We start from the raw sequence: 18557 nt of genomic DNA on the forward strand, positions 1-18557 counted from the left end.
AATAATCAGATGCTGCAAGTTTTTTGTGGCAATTTATCATAGGAAAATTACTGTGATTAATTAATTTATTTATTCATTTATTCATTCATTCTACAAATATTGATCAAGGTCTTCGTCTGTGTTTGGTGTTAGTGTAGTATTGTTAACGACTAAGAGAAGGAATCTTATTACAGGGTAGAAATGTCTAAATAACTGACATTAGGGGAGATAAATTGACCAAGTGACCTGTAGAGAGAAATAGGGCAGCAAGCCAAAAAAAAAAGGAAGTATTCTCAGCTTCCAATAAACTGATTAGAGTCTGAGCACAGTTTGAAAATGGCTTTACCTGTGAGCACTCTGGACTCTGAAAATGGCTTTACCAATGGTCACCAGGCCAGTTTTCCAAGGAAAAGGAATGGCTTCCGAGGGGAGTGGAATCTGGGTTAATTCGGATCTTTCTAGATTGTATCTCACATAGAATAAATGTTATAGATTTCTCATCAAAATTTCCAAGTCTCATTTTCTTGGAAAGGGAATAACAGTATGAGATGGGTTACTTCAGGAATGTGCATGACCTCAGAGTAGGACCACCTCCCCACTAAGTAATGGGTACTCCTCCCACCCCTCCAGAAGAGGTTACCTGGTGTGGTTCTGCTGTTGACGCTCAGCCAAGACGGTCAGTAAACAGCTCACTGATGACTGGAAGAGCCCTACGCTGCTCTCTGATACCGATATTTCTATCACTCAGGAAGGATTTGAGAAAGCACTATAGGATAGTAGACTATGGAAGGAGATTTAGAGTCAAGCAAACTTGGGTTCACATCATGACTCCATCATAATTGCCTTAAATAATTGACTTAATCCCACTGGGTCTGTTTCTCCTCTATATACAAGAGACAATAAGGGCTATCTTTAGTGCTTGCTGTGATGAATAAATAAATAAGCCAAGTATAGCATGTGGTCCTAATAGGATCTTCGTTAAAGTTAACCTTCTTCTAGGGGTGCCTGAGTGGCTCAGTTGGTTAAATGGCCGACTTCGCCTCAGGTCATGATCTTGCAGTCCGTGAGTTCGAACCCCGCATTAGGCTCTGTGCTGACAGCTCAGAGCCTGGAGCCTGCTTTGGATTCTGTGTCTCCCTCTCTCTGCCCGTCTCCTGCTCATACTCTGCCTCTGTCTCTCTCTCAAAAATAAATAAACATTAAAAAAATTTAAAGTTAACCTTTTTCTCTTCTCTTGGGCCCAGATCTAGATGAGGAAGCAGTCCAGTGGTGATAGTGAAAACCAGACCACCTGGCTGATCCTGGTTGGCTTTGGGGAGCTGCAACACCTGGGCTTCCTCCCCTTCACCTTCTTTTTAGCCATCTATGTGATAACAGTTGGGGGCAACGCCCTCATCGTGCTGGCTGTGGCCTCCAGTCGGACACTCCACACACCCATGTACTTCTTCCTCTGCCACTTCTCCTTGCTGGAGATTGGCTACACCTCCAACATCATGCCTCAGCTGCTGCAGAGCTTCCTGAAAGGGAGGGAGGCCATCTCACTGGTCAGCTGTCTGGTCCAGTTCTACATGTTTGCCTCGCTGGCTGCAGTTGAGTGCCTCCTGCTATCTGCTATGTCCTATGACCGTTACCTGGCCATCTGCCACCCGCTTCGCTACCCTGTCCTGATGAGCACATGGTTGTGTGGCTGCCTGGCTGCTGGAGTCTGGGTCAGTGGATTTTCTTTCTCTGCCTTCACTCTGGCCCTGGCAGCCCCTCTGACCCTCTGCCCTGGCAACAGGGAGATCGACCACTACTTCTGTGACTTTGCTCCAGTTGTAGGGCTGTTCTGTGGAGATGTGGGGGTTATGTGGGCAGCTGGAGTGAGCATCTCAGGCTTTCTGACACTGGTCCCCTTCCTGTTGATTGTGGCATCCTATGCCTTCATCTTAAGGACTGTGCTGCAAATACCTTCAGGCCATGGTAGACAGAAAGCTTTCTCCACCTGTTCCTCCCACCTCAGTGTGGTCGGGGTGTATTATGGCACTCTCATTGTGGTCTATGTAGCCCCAACAGACCACATGGCCCCCTTGCTCCGAAAGGCCTTCTCTGTCCTCTACACTGTATTCACCCCTATGGTCAACCCCATTATTTACAGCCTCAAGAACCAAGAGGTAAAGGGGGCCCTTCATAGGCTCTGGGGACAGCTCATCCCAAGTGATGCCCCACTGAGGGGGAATAGGACAGCTAGTGACTTCTACCTGGATTCCAGCTTAGCCCCCTCCTCAAAGTCTAGAGGACTAGAGACCACAGTGAAAAGATGAATACTGAGGGATTGAAAATAGATGTCTGACAAAATAACGTAACTTCATTTTTCCAGTTGGGATGGGGTAGGGATCAAAATCTCATGCCTTATACAGGGCCAAACTATTATAGACACTCCATAAATATTAGTTGACAGAAACGAACGAATGAATGAATATGGAAAAGAATGCAAGAAAGAGCAGAGAACAACACCAAGTGGGGAACATCTGCAAATTATTAATCTAAGATGGCAAGACTAAGTTTGGCAGATAGAAAAAGGAAGGGGTAGGGAGATGGTAATGAGGACCACAATTAACATCTCCTGACATGCTTCAAATGAAATCACAGAAACAGAGACAGACTTGAGCGTAAAGTCTATGGAGCAGTGATGTAGGTAGTGATGGTGCGAGAGCCAGTTCCCCTGCATCCAGACAAGGCATCCCCTTGGGAGAGAGGAGTCAGCCATTCATACCTACGGCCCAAGAGGCCAACTGGGCCACTGCTCTGAGAGTTCCCATTAGTCCTCCCGTTGTTGATGTCAGACAGGTAGGAAGTAGGGAAAAGGAAGGAGACAATTAAATGAGAAAAGAAAGACATAAATTAAACTCAACAAGAGAATTCTGTAGTTTTCCCTCTATCAGAAAATCTTTGAAACCTCTTAAAAATGACACCAAAAAATTCTAATTTTTTTATTTGAATTGTATCAACATATTTCTCAAGGTATGGGATGTGGACCACCTGGTACCAGAATGATCTAGAGTAGCTGTTTACAAATGAAGACTTCTAGGCTCTTCATCAGACCTACAGAATCAGAATCTCTAGATGCGAGGCCCAGGGATCTGCATGTAACAAATGCCACAGATGATTCTCGGTGTAGGGAAAGGGCACGGCTCTCAGGGGTGACAGGAATAATAGCAGGAAAACTGACCCCAAAAAAAAAAAAAAAAAGGAATATAGTTCCCAGTTCCTCATGGATGTCGGGAGATGCAACCCTGAGTGATGGGTACGAGATAGGGAGATGTACAGAATGTACAGGGCCAGCAAGAGGATCTGGAGGAAAGTATAAAACCTGGGATAGCCAGCCCTGTCTGGGTGGAGTGGAAATACAGAGCAAGAAAAAACAAAGAGAAAATGTCCCTGCCTAGAAGGTTGCTTGGGAAGTGGTCAGAACCTAAGCTGTATATGAGTATTAAAAAATGTCTCTGTGATGTTTATTCTTTGCATTAAAGTCAAAAGTGAAATCCTGTGTTATAACGGTGTCTTGGAGGCCAGCACAGAATATACAGGATGCACATCAGGTTCCCCAAACAAAGAACCCAGCAGCTTCCTCAGGATGCATGCCTCACGCGCCCAGAGGGGTTCCTTCACCTTCTGTGTGAGAGGCATTGAGAACAGAGTCAACCTGGGTGTAGACAAAGTTGGGAATTGTCGTGGAGGCACGGGGAGGTGTGGGTCCCAAGGCCTGCACAAATGCAATGTATTGCCTTTACAATATCATTTCCAGTGTTTTGACAAAGTTCCAAGCCCTTCTCCTCACCTGCCCCACAACCATCACCTGACATCCCCTGCCACAAGCAGTCCTGTGTCTACTCCTGAAGCCAGAAATTCCTAACATGTCACCATTTGAATAACTGGTCAAATGCACATAGTACCTCGGTAGAGGAAAGAGGCACGCCTATCTGTGTTGATCTGTGCTCTCCCTCATACCAGCTTCAGCAAATTACTGCACCTCTTTGAGCCTCAGATTTCCGATCCGTGATATGAAACCAATAATAAATAAGACAGACACATACATACTTCACAGGGTTGTTGTGGCAATGAAAAAAATACATATAATAAAGTCCTCTATCTCTGTGTTTTACTTGGCCTGTGACACATTTTAACAAATATTAACATCCTCCCCTCACTCTCCCTTTCCTCAAGGGAAGTCAGGAGACACCCTGTCCCTTTCGGTCACATCACCGAGGACCAGCCCTTTCCTGGAGTGGAACCTGACTGCATAGACACATGAGGCACATCTGCTCCTTCTCGTTACCTGGCATTAAAGGGTTGAGAATTCTGGGAGGACACCAGGTTATAAGAAAACTGGACCTAAATAGAAGAGAAACCCCAGAGGAGAGAGAGAAGGAAAGTAGAAAAGAAGAGAAGAGATGGGAGAGGAAGGAAGACAGGGAACAGGGAAATGACAAGATGGGAAGGGGAAGAGGAGAGACAATGGAAGGGAAAGTAAACAACAAGTGGAAGGGGTAAGAAAGGAAAGAAGTAGGAGAAGGAAAGGAGAAAGGAAGGGTTCCGGAAGCCATTCCCACATTCCTCCACTTGGACCACACGTTTCTGTTCCTAATGAAAAGGTAGGGGCACCTAGATGGCTCAGTCAGTTAATCATCAGACCGGATTTCAGTTCAGGTCTTGATCTCAGGGTGGTGAGTCCAGTCCCGGTGTTGGACCCTGTCCTGGGCGTGAAGACTGCTTAAAAAAAAAAAAAAAGGAAGCAGATTGGGTTTTTAATGGATTGCTTTAAAATGTTTCAGTTATTAATAGGACTTCTGTTCAATATTGCACTGTAAGTCCATGCTTTGAGATACCCTACATAAAGCAAGCACACAAAAATAAATGAAAAAATGAAAAGGAAAAAGTGTAAAAGGCATATAATAGCTCAAAAACAAAATAGGGGCACCTGGGTGGCTCAGTCGGTTAAGCCTACTTCGGCTCAAGTCATGATCTCACGGTTTGTGGGTCCAAGCCCCATGTCAAGCTCTGTGCTGACAGCTAGGAACCAGGAGCCCACTTCGGATTCTATGTCTCCCTCTTTCTCTGCCCCTCCTGCACTTGCGACCTGTCTCTCTCTCTCTCAAAATAATAAGTAAACATTAAAAAATAAATAGGTTTTAAAAATAAATTAAATAAATAAATAAATAAATAAATAAATCTCTCCAGGGGCGCCTGGGTGGCTCCGTCAGTGGAGCATCCAACTTTGGCTCAGGTCACGGTCTCACAGGTTTGTGAGTTCGAGCCCAGCGTCCCTGTCAGCGCAAAACCTGCTTCAGACCCTCTGTTCCCCTCACTCTCTGCCCCTCCCCCTTGTGTGCCCTATTTCTCTCTCAAACCTAAAATAAGCTTTTTTTTTTTTAATAAACAGATAAATAAATAAATAACATAAACTTTTTTTTTAATTTTAATAAGTAAATAAATAAAATCTCCATGGGCCACAAATCTAAGGAAACTAATAAAAGCTGTGAGTAGGGCTGAAGCTGAAGACCTTATAGCAAGAGGCAGCTATAAGTTCAGCTCCTGCAGGTTAACAGAGACCAAAATTTCTCCACTTGCAGTAGGAACTGGAGCCAATGTCACTCTAGAAAGGAGGGGCTGGGAACAGGGCCTCTTTTTATTAAAGAGAGATGGGAAAAACTGCTGCCTGCTCCTGTCTGAGGCAAAAGCTTATCCAGAGCACATCTGAGGAGGCGAGAGAGTACATAGCTTAATGACCAGGAATTGAGAGTGTGTACGTGTGTTCTCGCACTCAAAATGAGTCTGAGATCCAACATTATAAAAGACTTGGAAAAAACCTCAGTCCACAAAATGGCCAAAAATCAGCAGTTGGAAGATAAATTTACACTAGAGAATATTAAAAAATCTCAAGTCTGAAAGACAAGTACCATATGATTTCACTCATATGTATAATCTAAAAAAAAAATAAATGAACAAAAAACGCAGAAAGAGACCCATAAATACAGAAAACAAACTGATGGTTGCCAGAAGGGAGAGGAGTAGGGGAATGATCTCACAGTTTGTGGGTTGGAGCCCCACATCAGGCTCACTGCTGTCAGTGCAGAGCCCATTTCAAACCCTCCATCTCCCTCTCTCTCTGCCCCTCCCCAGCTTGTACACACACACTCTCCCTCTCTCTCTCTCAAAAATAAATAAACATTAAGAAAAAAATTTTTTTAAAGAAAGTACTGATATAGTGATAATTCTTCCTTCACAATGTCTATCCATCTAACTGAAATCAAGGCCTTGTGCTTTAATAAAAATAATCAGCTTTTTTCTTTTTAAAAATTTTTTAATGTTTATTTTTGAGAAAGAGAGAGAGAGAGAGAGGTGAGAGAGAAAGAGAGAAGGAGACACAGAATCTGAAGCAGGCTCCAAGCTCTGAGCTGTCAGCACAGGGCCCGATGCAGGGCTAGAACTCATGGACCGCGAGATCATGACCTGAGCCAAAGTCAGGCGCTTAACCGACTGAGCCACCCAGGCACCCCAGCTTTTTTCTAACCATGTATATCTCCTCTTAGTTCTGTTTCTCTAGAGAACACTGACTAATACAAGATGTTTGACAATCACTGATTACACAGATACTAGAGAGAATTCAAGTAGAGTTGGAGGTTTAGATCTGATGACTTCTTTCAGACACAGAGATATTATGAACTTAGGTTCTAGTAGTCTCCTGTTCAACTTATAGTTCACTGATTGCTGATGCCAGAAGATCCTCAATTTCCCCAAACTCAGTGATGCCAATCATGGATTCCCCCCATTAGACTGAGTAGGAAAATACCTTCAGCCAACCACAGATAATGAGCCAAGTTCAGCAAAGTACACAGGGACAACCCCCTCTGGGGACATTCCAACAAAAGCACAAGGCTTGAAAATCATACTGGTGGGGCACTTGGGTGGTTCAGTCAGTTGAGCATCTGGGTCTTGATTTCAGCTCAGGTCATGATCCCAGAATCAAGGGATCGAGCCCTGAGTCAGTTCCACACTGAGCATGCAACCTGCTTGAGATTCTCTGTGTCCCTCTGCCCCTCTCTGACTTGCACACTCTCTCAAAAAAGGAAAGCAAAGGCAAGGCAAGGCAAGGCAAGGCAAGGCAAGGAAAAAAAAAAGAAAAAAAGAAAACCATACTTTTTCCTACCAACTCCCATCTCTCCCCATTTTACCTCCTCATGCATTTGCCCAAATACAGGACCCACCCCCACCAAAATGAGACTTTATTCCTGGTATTATTCTTGGTTACATCCCCTTCCCTGAAGGGGCCAGTTTGGGGAATTAGCCTTGGGCAACCATATCCTTCCTGGCAGAGCTGCCAGCATTATTGCCCAATCAGAGACATCTTTGTGCCCGTAGGGTATAAGAGACAACAGCATCCTGGACATAGCAGACTGGGGTTCCACCAGCTACAGAAATGAGGTCCATTCTGATCATCTGCCTCCTCGGCTGCTTCTTTGCAGCATATGAGGCCAAAATCTTCTCAAGTGTGGGCTGGCCCGCAAGCTGAAGGCAGAGGGAATGGATGGCTTCCATGGCTACAGCCTGGCAAACTGTGAGTATGAACCATCCATCATTCTATCTCTGCTCAAAGAGGCCTTCTTCCCCAACCAAGCAATCTTTCCCTTTTCACCTTGTGATTTACTCATTTACTCATTTGCTCTCTTGCACTCCCCGAATGCTCCTCTTGTCTCCACCTCTGCTGCCTTGTCATTCCTATCAGGATCTCCATTTTTCTCTTTCCACCAGGGATTATTTGATCTGTAATAGATTTTCTTCTGCTGTTCCCCGAAATCACCTTCCCACCCAGTGCCCTTGAATACTTCCTTGGATCCATCCAGAAACTCACCTAACCACTTGCAAGTTTGCTCCCATCACCTTGGCTTTCATCTGCATCCTTTTTAGTCCAGGTCCCTGCAGCAGAGCTGGTGCTGCCTCCCACCCTCTCTCCTGCCCTTTTGTCCACCAAAAACTAACCTCCATCTGCTGAGTTTGTCTAAAGTCTGTTCTATCCGTGTCACAAGAGAGTTGGAAGGGAATTGTGAGAACAGAAGGGGAGACGATGACAAAGTGCAAGAAGGATTGAGAATCTTGGTCACCCATCCCATTAGGCACAACACATAAAGTTATTTCAATTTCCCTTGGATATCTTCATTTTTCTTCATGCCAAACATCCTTTCCTGTCCCCGCCAAGGATAGCTTTTTTGGGCTCCCTTTCTAGGATGCCCCTCCATTACTTCTCCACCTCTTCCCTTCCATATACCTGGGGATAGAAGCCAAAAAAGGGGGGGGTAAATATACAAGGCAAGAGTTAGCTATTTGGCTGGAAGATGAGGCTGGAAATGTAGACTGGGAAACAGACTGTGATTGATTATTGGGCATCCCGAATGCATTTATTTAACAAATTGTTATTACATACTTATCATGGGCTAATTATTGCTTAGGACCAGGAATACACAATGGATTATAAATATAAATCTAGGGGTGTCTGGGTAGCTCAGTCAGTTAAGTGTCTGACTCTTGATCTCAGCTCAGGTCTTGATCTCAGGGTCGTGATTTCAGGCCCCACGTTGGATTCCATGGTGGGTGTGAGCCTACTTAAAGTGTGCGTGTGTGTGTGTGTGTGTGTGTGTGTACACACATACATATAAATATAACATTGAGGACCTCATAGTCTCTTCATTTCAGTCTTAGGGGACTTTATGGCAGTTCTAGTACAGCAGAAGTTGTGTCTCATCACGAAACAATCCTCCTTTTCTAGCCACACCTTTTGTTCTCTCTGACACAGGGGTCTGCATGGCTGAGCATGAGAGTAACTTCAACACCCAGGCCTTCAATGGGAAAAATGACAATGGCAGCAGTGACTATGGGATCTTCCAGATCAACAGCAAGTGGTGGTGCAAAAATAACTCCTCCCCTTCAGCAAATGCCTGCAACACAATGTGCAGTAGTAAGGACACCTTCCCCTCTGAGGGCTGGGTGACATGGGGCAGGTGCACTGCTCCCTAACACCTGACCCTTGGCCAGTGCTGTAGAAGTTGAGGATAGGGAAGAAAGGGGCCCAAACAGTCTTCCACAGAGCTCTTCCTGCCAGAAAGGAGGAAGAAAGATACAATGACCTCTGACTAAGCCTCACCTTCTGGGCTCCCATCCCTCAATACATGGCATCCTGTTCCTCGCACACACATGACTGTATCACCCGTCCACATGCCCCACATAGCACTCTGGACACACTAAGTTTTTCCTGAAAACAGAGGTTCTCCCGGGACCCTCAGGTATGTCCTGGGTGCCCTCTGGAAGGAACAATGCTCAGAGGCAGATTCAAAGCAAGGCAAGAAAATCCAGGCAAACAGAAGGCAAACCCACAGAAGAGCTCCAGAGATAGAGGGTTTCTGACTCCGGCTCCATTTCCTCTGGGAATTCCTCTCAAAAAATCATTGATTAATGAAACAGGAAAAGGGGTTTTTCCCTCCCTGCTCAGCCACTTTTCCTTTCAGGGTTTCTGGATGACAACATCAGTGATGACATCACCTGTGCCAAGAGGGTTGTGAAAGATCCTAATGGGATGTCTGCCTGGTAAGCAGAACATACAGGGCAATGATGAGCCACGCTGCCAGGGATGGACCCAGACAGTATTCGGGATGCTGATAAAATAAGCAGCATCTCTGCCGTAGGATTCTCCCTGGGCTTTGTAGGGAGCTGAGACTCTTCTCCCGATGTGAAATGAGGCAGAGTAATACCGTGATGTGCTCACCCCATGCATCTCTGTGGCACATGTTCTTAGATGGGCAAACCCTCCCTATTGAGCCTCTCCCACAGTATAAACTGAGTCCAGCCTGCAGACCCTACATCCCCTCTCAGCTGAGCCACTATACACTCCTGCCCCTGCCTCTGATCTATGCTGTATTTCTCTATTCTTAGGGTGGCCTGGGTAAGACACTGCAGAAACAAGGATTTGTCCAGATATCTAGCCAGTTGTAATCTGTGAGACTGTCATTGAATATGGCTCCTGGAGAAAGTGGCCAAGTTCTTGGAAACTCTGAATTTCTAACCCCCCTCCCCCATCTCTGCCTCCAAAATAAAAGTTACTCAAGTTCAGCTGTCTTAAGTATCATGTTTAAGGACTGGGTTATGATGAGACTTGCTACCTGCTATAGACAGCTGAAGATCCTCATTTCTCCAAGCCCATCACTGAAGTTCCCTGTATCTCCTCTGGAAAGCCAGTTAAGGAAAATCCTTTCCTGAGAACTGCTTGAGACTGAAACTGACTGTTGAATATAGCATTCTTGATGTAAGCTCTTATGAAATTCATTAGGTAGAGGTGGCTGATATTATTCTCCATCACCATGAAGGAGAGTTCAAGACAAAAGAGAAGAAAATTGTGGGAAACATTCAGTTTAGACATAGAGAAGGACTGGAAGAATGTCAGGATGATTATGTTGGCTAGGGTAAATGACTAAGCTGCTATAACAGAACCCCAAAAACATGGCATTCTCACAAAACAGTCCAAGGTGCATAGACAAGCTCCTTTGTCCCACACAGAGATTCAGAAATTCAGATTCCTTCCATCTTGCACTTCCACCACCCTTTAAAGCAGTGCTGCTCAAAGTGCGGTCCACAGACCAACAGCATCAACAATATCTGGATACTTGTTAAAAATGTAAATTCTTAGAGTGCCTGGGTGGCTCAGTCATTGAAGCATCCAACTCTTGATTTCAGCTCAGGTCATCATGTCCCGGTTTGTGAAATTTAGCCCCACATTAGGCTCTGAGCTGACAGTGTGGAGATTCTTGTGATTCTTACACTACCTTTCTTTCGGGCTCTCCCCTGCCTGTGAAAGGGCTCTCTCCCTCTCTCAAAATAAATAAATAAAACTTTTTTTAAAAAAGCAAATTATTGGGCCCACAGTAGACCTACTGAATCACTGTTTTAATCTCTGTGGTTTTTAAATTTTTTTATTTTTATTTTTTGAGAGAGAGAGACAGAGAGTGCATGCAAGTGGGGGAGGGAGAAGGAGGGAGAGAATCTTAAACAGGCTCCATACTCAGCACAGAGCCCTACATGGGGCTCGATCTCACAACTGTGAGATAACGACCTGAGCCAAAATCAAGAGTCAGAAACTCAACCAACTGAGCTGCTCAGGCACCCCTTAATCTCTGTTTTAATGAGCTCTCCAGATGTTACTTATGCATTAAAAAAGAAATTGAGAAGCACTGCCCTAGGGTATTGTCCTACAAGGACAAAGCTAGATTGAAGACACTCCATGCTCTAAATTGAGGATGGGGAGTAAGTTTGGAGAAACATACATGCAATGTTTTAAGGTCCAGGCCTGAAGGAGGCACATGTCACTTCCATTAATACTCCAAAGACAGAATATAATCACCAGCCATTCCCAGATGCAAGGGGGCTTAGGAAACATAGTACCAGCTAGACAGCCCAGGGCCTGTTAATAATACTATTACAGGAAAAAGGGGAAATGGATTTGGATGGACAACTAGTAGTTTCTGCCACAGTAATTAATAAATCATTAAGAAAGTAAATCACAATCACATTCCTATGGTATAAATGTTTTCATATAACAGTATTTTTGTGCCCCACCATCCGTTTACACATATCTTGTGGGCAAGGTTCTTCCGCCTCTGGATAAAAACTCAGGCAGGTACCATGACTTTCATGGTCACCCTCAGATAATGAGAGCACACCAACTCTGTCCAAGGAATTTTCCCCTCCTCTCTCCAGCTCTTTTCTTGGCATCTCCAACATCTTTTATAGACTGTCAATGGAAGATTCAATTAAAGATGCAAAACAGATTCCCACAATCTCTTTTTTAAATATTTGTAGTCTCGCAACCATCCAAGCACCCTGTCCCTTCCTGTACTAGAATGAATGGTTATTCCCAATTCCTTACCCCCTCTGTCATGGGATATTCCAGAGCACTACAATGGACAGAGTACCCACCCACCACATGGATGTTGAACTTGGTCATGTGATTTGCTTTGCCAATAGAATGTTAGCAGATGTGACACAAGTAGAAACTAAAAATGTGATTGCATGGTTTCGTCTGACCCCTTGTGCTCCTGTGATTGCCCGACAAGAGCATGCCCCAGGTACTCACTGTCCCCTCACCCCCACCTGGGCTCCAGAATGAAACATGTGGAACAGACTTGAAACCAGCCCAAATCCTGGTTCCTAGAGTCCCCTCCCCCTCCACTCAATCAAAAATCCACCAGACCCAGGAGCAGGAAAAAAAAAAAATGTTGTTATAAGCCACTGAGTTTTGAGGTGGTTTGAGACATAACAACAACAACAACAACAACAACAACAACAAACTAATACTCTTTCCCACCCTTGTGTCTTCTCAGAGTCATCCCCTTTACATGACCACCACAAATCCTACCCCTCACTTAGATTACCAGCAGGACTCTTTACTGTGAGAATACAGATGCTGTACTTCCCTTGATGGATTTGTATTAATTTAGTTAAAATATATTTGCTGAGCCTTTACTTTGTGGTTAGTTGCTCTGAAAAGAGGTTTAGATGAGGGCCTTGCCCTTTTCCATATTGCAAACCCAGGGTGGAAATCTAAATTCCCTACCCAGAATAATCCAACCAGTAACTAATATAAATGGGCCCTCAATCAAAATCTAATATAGTTCCTTTCCTCTCCCTGCATAAACCAATGATGGGAGTGTATACATAGTTTTTGTAAATGTTGGTTAGGCATTTGTGAAACAAAAAAATTTTGTCTCCTCTGGGATGCTTATTTTTATTCACCCCTGAAAATGCAACAATGTTCTTTTTAATTCTATAAAAATCATCTGAAGAATAGCTGAGGCAATGTAAAGAAAAACAAAACCAGAAGACTCACACTACCAAATTTCAAGACCTATTACAAAACTATAGTAATTATGATAGCACGGTATGGGGGTACAGATAGGCAAATAGACTCGTGGGACAGAATGATGACTCTCACAAACCTGGCCAACTGATAGGACAAAGGTATTGCAGTGGGGAAAGGATGATATTTTTAATAAATGGTGCTGAATCAACTGGCTATCCATATGGCTGCTCTTATTATCTTTTATTCATCTCAGAGCTCTCTGTGGTATTAGAAGAAGGAACAGACACACATCTATGATTCTAACCAGCTACGAACTTTTCCACTCATTGAATAAATAAATATTTAGGGACGCCTGGGTGGCTCAGTCGGTTGAGCGTCTGACTTCGGCTCAGGTCATGATCTCACCATTCATGAGTTCAAGTCCCACATGGGGCTCTGTGCTGACAGCTCGGGAGCCTGGAGCCTGCTTCAGATTCTGTCTCCCTCTCTCTCTGCCCCTCCCTGCTCATGCTCTGTCTGTCTGTCTGTCTCTCTCTCTCAAATAAACTTAAAAAAAATTTTTTTAATTAAAAAAAATAAACATTTAACAGAAAGCAACAGAAGAGGTAATAGTAGACTTTTTTCACCTTCCCAAGATCCAGATATAAACTGGACTTTGAAATATTTTGCCTCAGAGCTGCAGAATCAAACAAAACATTGGCCCTAAAACCTCATCCTTTTGTTTTGTTTTGTTTTGTTTTTCCTTTTTGCTACACCAAAGGAAGCTGCACTGGAAAGAAAGGCAAGCAAACATTTCACCCCACAGCAGAGAAGATCCCAGGATAGAGAACACCCAGCCGTGGAGTTAGCAGAGTTCTTCTCTGGTGGGAAAAACTCATGCCACACACAATTAATGCTCTGATCTCATACTGTATCATTTTACTCAAAACCAATAAGCTTCCTTTTCTCCAGAAAAAGCAGAATGAGTTTGTTGTTCACATTTTTAGAAATCCTTATTTGAGCAATACAACCTTGCGGTTTGAAGGGAGGAAAGGAAAAGTTTGGACATCAGGGTTACAAATCCTCTCTGACAGATATGGCCAAGAGTAGGGGAACTTTGAACAGACATTTCACCAAAGAAGATACATGGATGGCAAATAAGCATCTGATGAAAAGATGACCAACGTCATTAATCACAAGTGTAAAGCTAACAAAAACAACGAGATACCACTATACATCATTAGAATGGCTAAAATGAAAAAGACTGACCATACCAAGGGTTGTTGACGAGGATGCGGAGGAATAAACTCTCATGCACCACTAACGAGAATATAAAATGATAAAACCGTTTTGGCAAACGACGTTTTAGTTTGATCCAGCCATCACACTCATGTGTTTACCCAAGAATAAAGGAAGTGTATGTGCATACAAATGCATGTACAAAAGTGTCCATAAATGCCTTATTTGTAAAAGCCAAATTCTGGAAATAAGCCAAATGTCCATCAACGTATAAGGAATAAAGAAATTGCAATATATCCATGTAAGGGGACACTACTCAGCAATAAAAAGGAACTATTGATACACACAATATGATTAAGGTTCAAAATAATTACGCTAAATGAAAGAAGTCAGGCCAAAAAAGAGTATATAATCCCATTTATACAAATTTATATAATTCCATTTATATAAAACTCTAGAAAGTGCAAACTAACCTATAGTGACAGAAAGCAGATCGGTGGTTGCTTTGGAAAGGGGATAGAAGGAATGTGGGGGAGGGGCACCTGGGTGGCTCAGCAGGTTAAGCATCTGACTTCAGCTCAGGTCAATATCTCATGGTTTGTAGGTTTGAGACTTGCATCGGAGTCTGCTTTGGATTCTGTCTCCCTCTCTCTCTGCCTCTCCTCTGCTAGCACTCTCTCTCTCAAAAATAAACATTAAAAAAAAAAAAAAAAGGAAGAAATGTAGGGGAGACACTACACAAAGACCCAAAAATGTTTTCAGAGGAATGGATATGTTTACTATCTTTATTGTGATGAGTCTATTATTATTCATGAGTTTATACATATGTCAAAATGTATATTTTGGCAAATTGTATACTTTAACTATGTACAGCTTATTCTATATCAATTATGCCTCAATAAAGCTATTTTAAATTTTTTTTTAACGTTTATTTATTTTTGAGACGGAGAGAGACAGAGCATGAACGGGGGAGGGTCAGAGAGAGGGAGACACAGAATCTGAAACAGGCTCCAGGCTCTGAGCTGTCAGCACAGAGCCCGACACGGGGCTCGAACTCACGGACCACAAAATCATGACCTGAGCCGAAGTCGGCCACTTAACCGACTGAGCCACCCAGGCGCCCCAAAGCTGTTTTAAAAAAGAGGCGTGCCTGGGTGGCTCAGTCGGTTAAGCCACTGCCTCTTGATTTAGGCTCAGGTCACGATCTTATCGTTCATGAGTTCGAGCCCTGAGTTGGACAGTGACAGTGCACAGCCTGGTTGGGATTCTCTCTCTCTTCCCCTCTCTCTCTGCACTTCCACTGCTCTTGCGCTCTCTCTCCCTCTCAAAATAAATAAATAAACTTTAAAAAAAGAAAAGAAAAACTGTTAAGCGTCTACCATAAGCAAGAATAAGATACAAATCTCAAAACTGCACTCTACCTCAAAGGAAAGAGGTTCAACTAAAACTTCAAAGTTAATATTCTACACAACTGGGATAAATTCATTACAAGAATACAGACTGGTACGTGCTCCATGTAAAGTGATCTTACTCATGAGTCTATCTGGAGTCTTACATCAGCTCTGACACTAACTACTTGCTCTTATGGGTTGAATTGTGGCCCCCAAGAAAAATACGTTAAAGTCCCAATTGCCAGAACCTTGGAATGTGAACTTATTTGCAAAGTAGGGTCTTTGCAGATGTAATTAGTGAAGACCTGATCATGAGAAGTAGGGTGGGCCCCTAATCCAATATGACTGGCTTCCTTCTAAGACGACAGCCATGTGAAGACACAAATACAGGGAAAATGACATGTGATGAAGACAGAGATTGGAGTTATGAAGCTGCAAGCCAAAGAATGCCAAAAAGGCTGGCAAACCACCAGAAGCCAGGATCAGGAAAGGAAGGATCTTTCCCCACAGGTTTCTGAGGGAGCATGGGCCTGCCAACACCTTGATTTCAAACTTCTGGCTTCTGGAACTATGAGAGAATAAATTTCTCCCCCTGCATTAGTGGGGGAGGTGAGAGGACCTATTGCTCTAAGAATGCCCTTCTGCCTGCATCTGACCCTTTGTCACAGCTACTTAGGACTTCTTTCTGCTTGTTCCACTCCTTACTTGGTCCTCATCTCTAAATTACAGGACATTTCTCCTCCTGTTAAGCATTCTTTCTCAGCATTCATTGGATACCTAAATTCCTTATCCTTTGGGATTGGTGACATACTATAGATTGCCAGAACTGGAAGAATTACTACTGCTGTTATTAGTACTAATTCCACTGGGTTACACTTACTTAGTGCTTCTATGTGCCAGGCAGTTATAGATTCATCTTCATTTCACAGAAAGGGAAGTTAAGGCATAAGAGATTAACTAATTTGCCCAAAGAATTTCATATATAATTTATTACAATCCTTTTTTAAGTTAATTTATCTGAGAAAGAGAGAGAGCATGCGAGCAGGGGAGGGGAAGAGAGAGAGGAGACAGAGAATCCCAAGCAGGCTCAGCACTGTCAGTGCAAACCCTGACATGGAGCTGGATCCCATGAAGTGTGAGATCATGACCTGAGCCGAAATCCAGTCAGATGCTTAACTGACTGAGCCACTCAGACGTCCCCTCTTTTTTTTTTTTTTTAAAGTTTAGTTTATGTATTTTGACAGAGGCGGGAGGAACAGAGAGAGAATGAGAGTGCATCCCAAACAATCTCTATACTGACAGCACAGAGCCTAACCTGGGGCTGGATCTCACAAACCATGAGATTGTGACCTGAGCCGAAATCAAGAGCTGGATGCCTAACCAGGTGCCCCACAATCCTCTTTTATAAAAAGTGAGGAAACCAAGACCCATAAATATTACTGACTTAACCAAGTGTATTAGGTTCCTGGGGCTGCTGTAACAAAGTGCTATAAACTGAGTGCCATCAGACTACAAAGCATGCCCGGCCCTTATAAAGGAGAGAGGGAAGGAAAGAGGGTTGAGTAGAAAGCATCCTAAAGTCCAATGCAATTCTACACATTTCGTAAGGTCAATGGTGAGTCCATGAGCCAAAGTAATTCTGGGAGACTGAGTTTCCCAGAAATAGGCCTGCCTCAGTACTTCTGCCACACTCATCCGGCAGTGGGAATCATGACCCTGATGTGAACATGGTGCCATGGCAGGAAGGAGAAAGTAGTTGAGAGCACTAAACTGCAGAATTTGTGCTAGTTATTTTTGCGCTTGCCTCCAAGGGGGTCCCTGACACCAAGTACAGATACAAGCTTAGGAGAAGATGCCATCAAGTGAAACTGATGGAAAAAAAAGAAGTATTGCTTGGAGTTAAAGACTCAGTGCTCCATAATGGGGGTGTGAGAAGAGATGGGAATGAATTCCCTCTCATACTACAGTATGAGCACCAAAAGGGCAGGAGCAAGCCAGCTACCTGCCCAAGAGCCTAGCATAATACTGAGAACATTAGAAGGTACTCAATAAAGGTTGTAGGTTCTAGGTTCACTTATTTATCAATTAATGTTCAAATACAAAGGAAGTGAGAAAGCAGGTAGTAGAATAAAAGTGTGAAGGGAAGAAAATAAAGTCATGAATAGGCTATATAGAGAAGCAAAATGAGGTACTCCCACCAAGACCTATACATGGAGGTATAATTGACCTTAAAGAATTCAACCAAAAAATAGATCCATAATGGATCAGAGAAGACACATGTAAAGTTACCTTAAAAATATAGAATGGCCCAGGGGTACCTGGGTGCTAATACACATAAGACAGCATTCTCACTTGCAAAATATTAGGATATTATATTGCTGCTGGACATCATGGGAAATAGTACATAATCCAAAGTACCCATTTTTGAACACACATTAGTTGCATAAAATCCCATTCCCATTTCATCACTTCAACCCTGACATTAAGCCTGCCATTTCAACCTTCACATTTCAGTCTCTTGCCAAAGTTGCTTCCCTATTTCTTGTAATCTCTGGGCATCGGAAGACATTCCATTCTGCATATTGGCATGTAAAAATTACCTCTGTGTCCATCATCAAAAAATCAAAAGAATACCATAAAGCTGAGCCATGAATGAGGGAAAGGTATTGGAGTGAGTGCACTAAAACAAAGAAATACAAGTTGCCACTAGGTCCAACCTTTAAGAGATAATCCAAATGTCTATACTTATATTTTTAAAATAGAATAATAGGGGTGCCTGGGTGGCTCAGTCAGTTAAGTGTCTGACTTTGGCTCAGGTCATGATCTCACAGCTTGTTAGTTCAAGCCCTGCATTGGGCTCTGTGTGGACAGCTCAGAGCCTGGAGCCTGCTTTGGATTCTGTGTCTCCCGTTTTATCTGTCTCTATCTCTGTCTCTCTCTCTCAAAAATAAACATTAAAAAAGTTTTTTAATAAAAAAATAAATAACCAGAAAATTTATATAAAGGTATATGCTTTTCAAAAAAATGCTTTGTTTTATAATTTTTACTATGGAATTATATAACATTTTAAATAATTATAAAATAAC

At 43.2% G+C, this 18557-nt stretch overlaps 2 protein-coding genes across 2 annotated transcripts; both read left to right on the forward strand.

Annotated features, from left to right (window-relative positions):
• The first annotated feature begins 1224 nt into the window (after positions 1-1224).
• Positions 1225-2282, forward strand: LOC125919843 (olfactory receptor 11A1-like). The gene has a single exon (XM_049626679.1). It carries the CDS (start codon positions 1230-1232, stop codon positions 2280-2282), a length of 1053 nt encoding a protein of 350 aa, XP_049482636.1. The 5' UTR covers positions 1225-1229.
• A 5099-nt stretch (positions 2283-7381) lies between these two features.
• LOC125920219 (lysozyme C, milk isozyme-like) lies at positions 7382-10206 on the forward strand. The gene is given in 5 exon segments (XM_049627284.1): positions 7382-7502; positions 7505-7576; positions 8810-8971; positions 9519-9597; positions 9943-10206. Coding segments are annotated over 5 exon segments (444 nt in total). The 5' UTR covers positions 7382-7438; the 3' UTR covers positions 10010-10206.
• Positions 10207-18557: the final 8351 nt, after the last annotated feature.

The sequence above is a fragment of the Panthera uncia genome, chromosome B4 (genome assembly GCF_023721935.1).
Source record: "Panthera uncia isolate 11264 chromosome B4, Puncia_PCG_1.0, whole genome shotgun sequence".
NCBI classification, from domain to species: domain Eukaryota; kingdom Metazoa; phylum Chordata; class Mammalia; order Carnivora; family Felidae; genus Panthera; species Panthera uncia.

Excerpts from the sequence above, each read along its gene's own strand:
- LOC125919843 (XM_049626679.1), top strand. The coding sequence starts at position 1,230 with ATGAGGAAGCAGTCCAGTGGTGATAGTGAAAACCAGACCACCTGGCTG.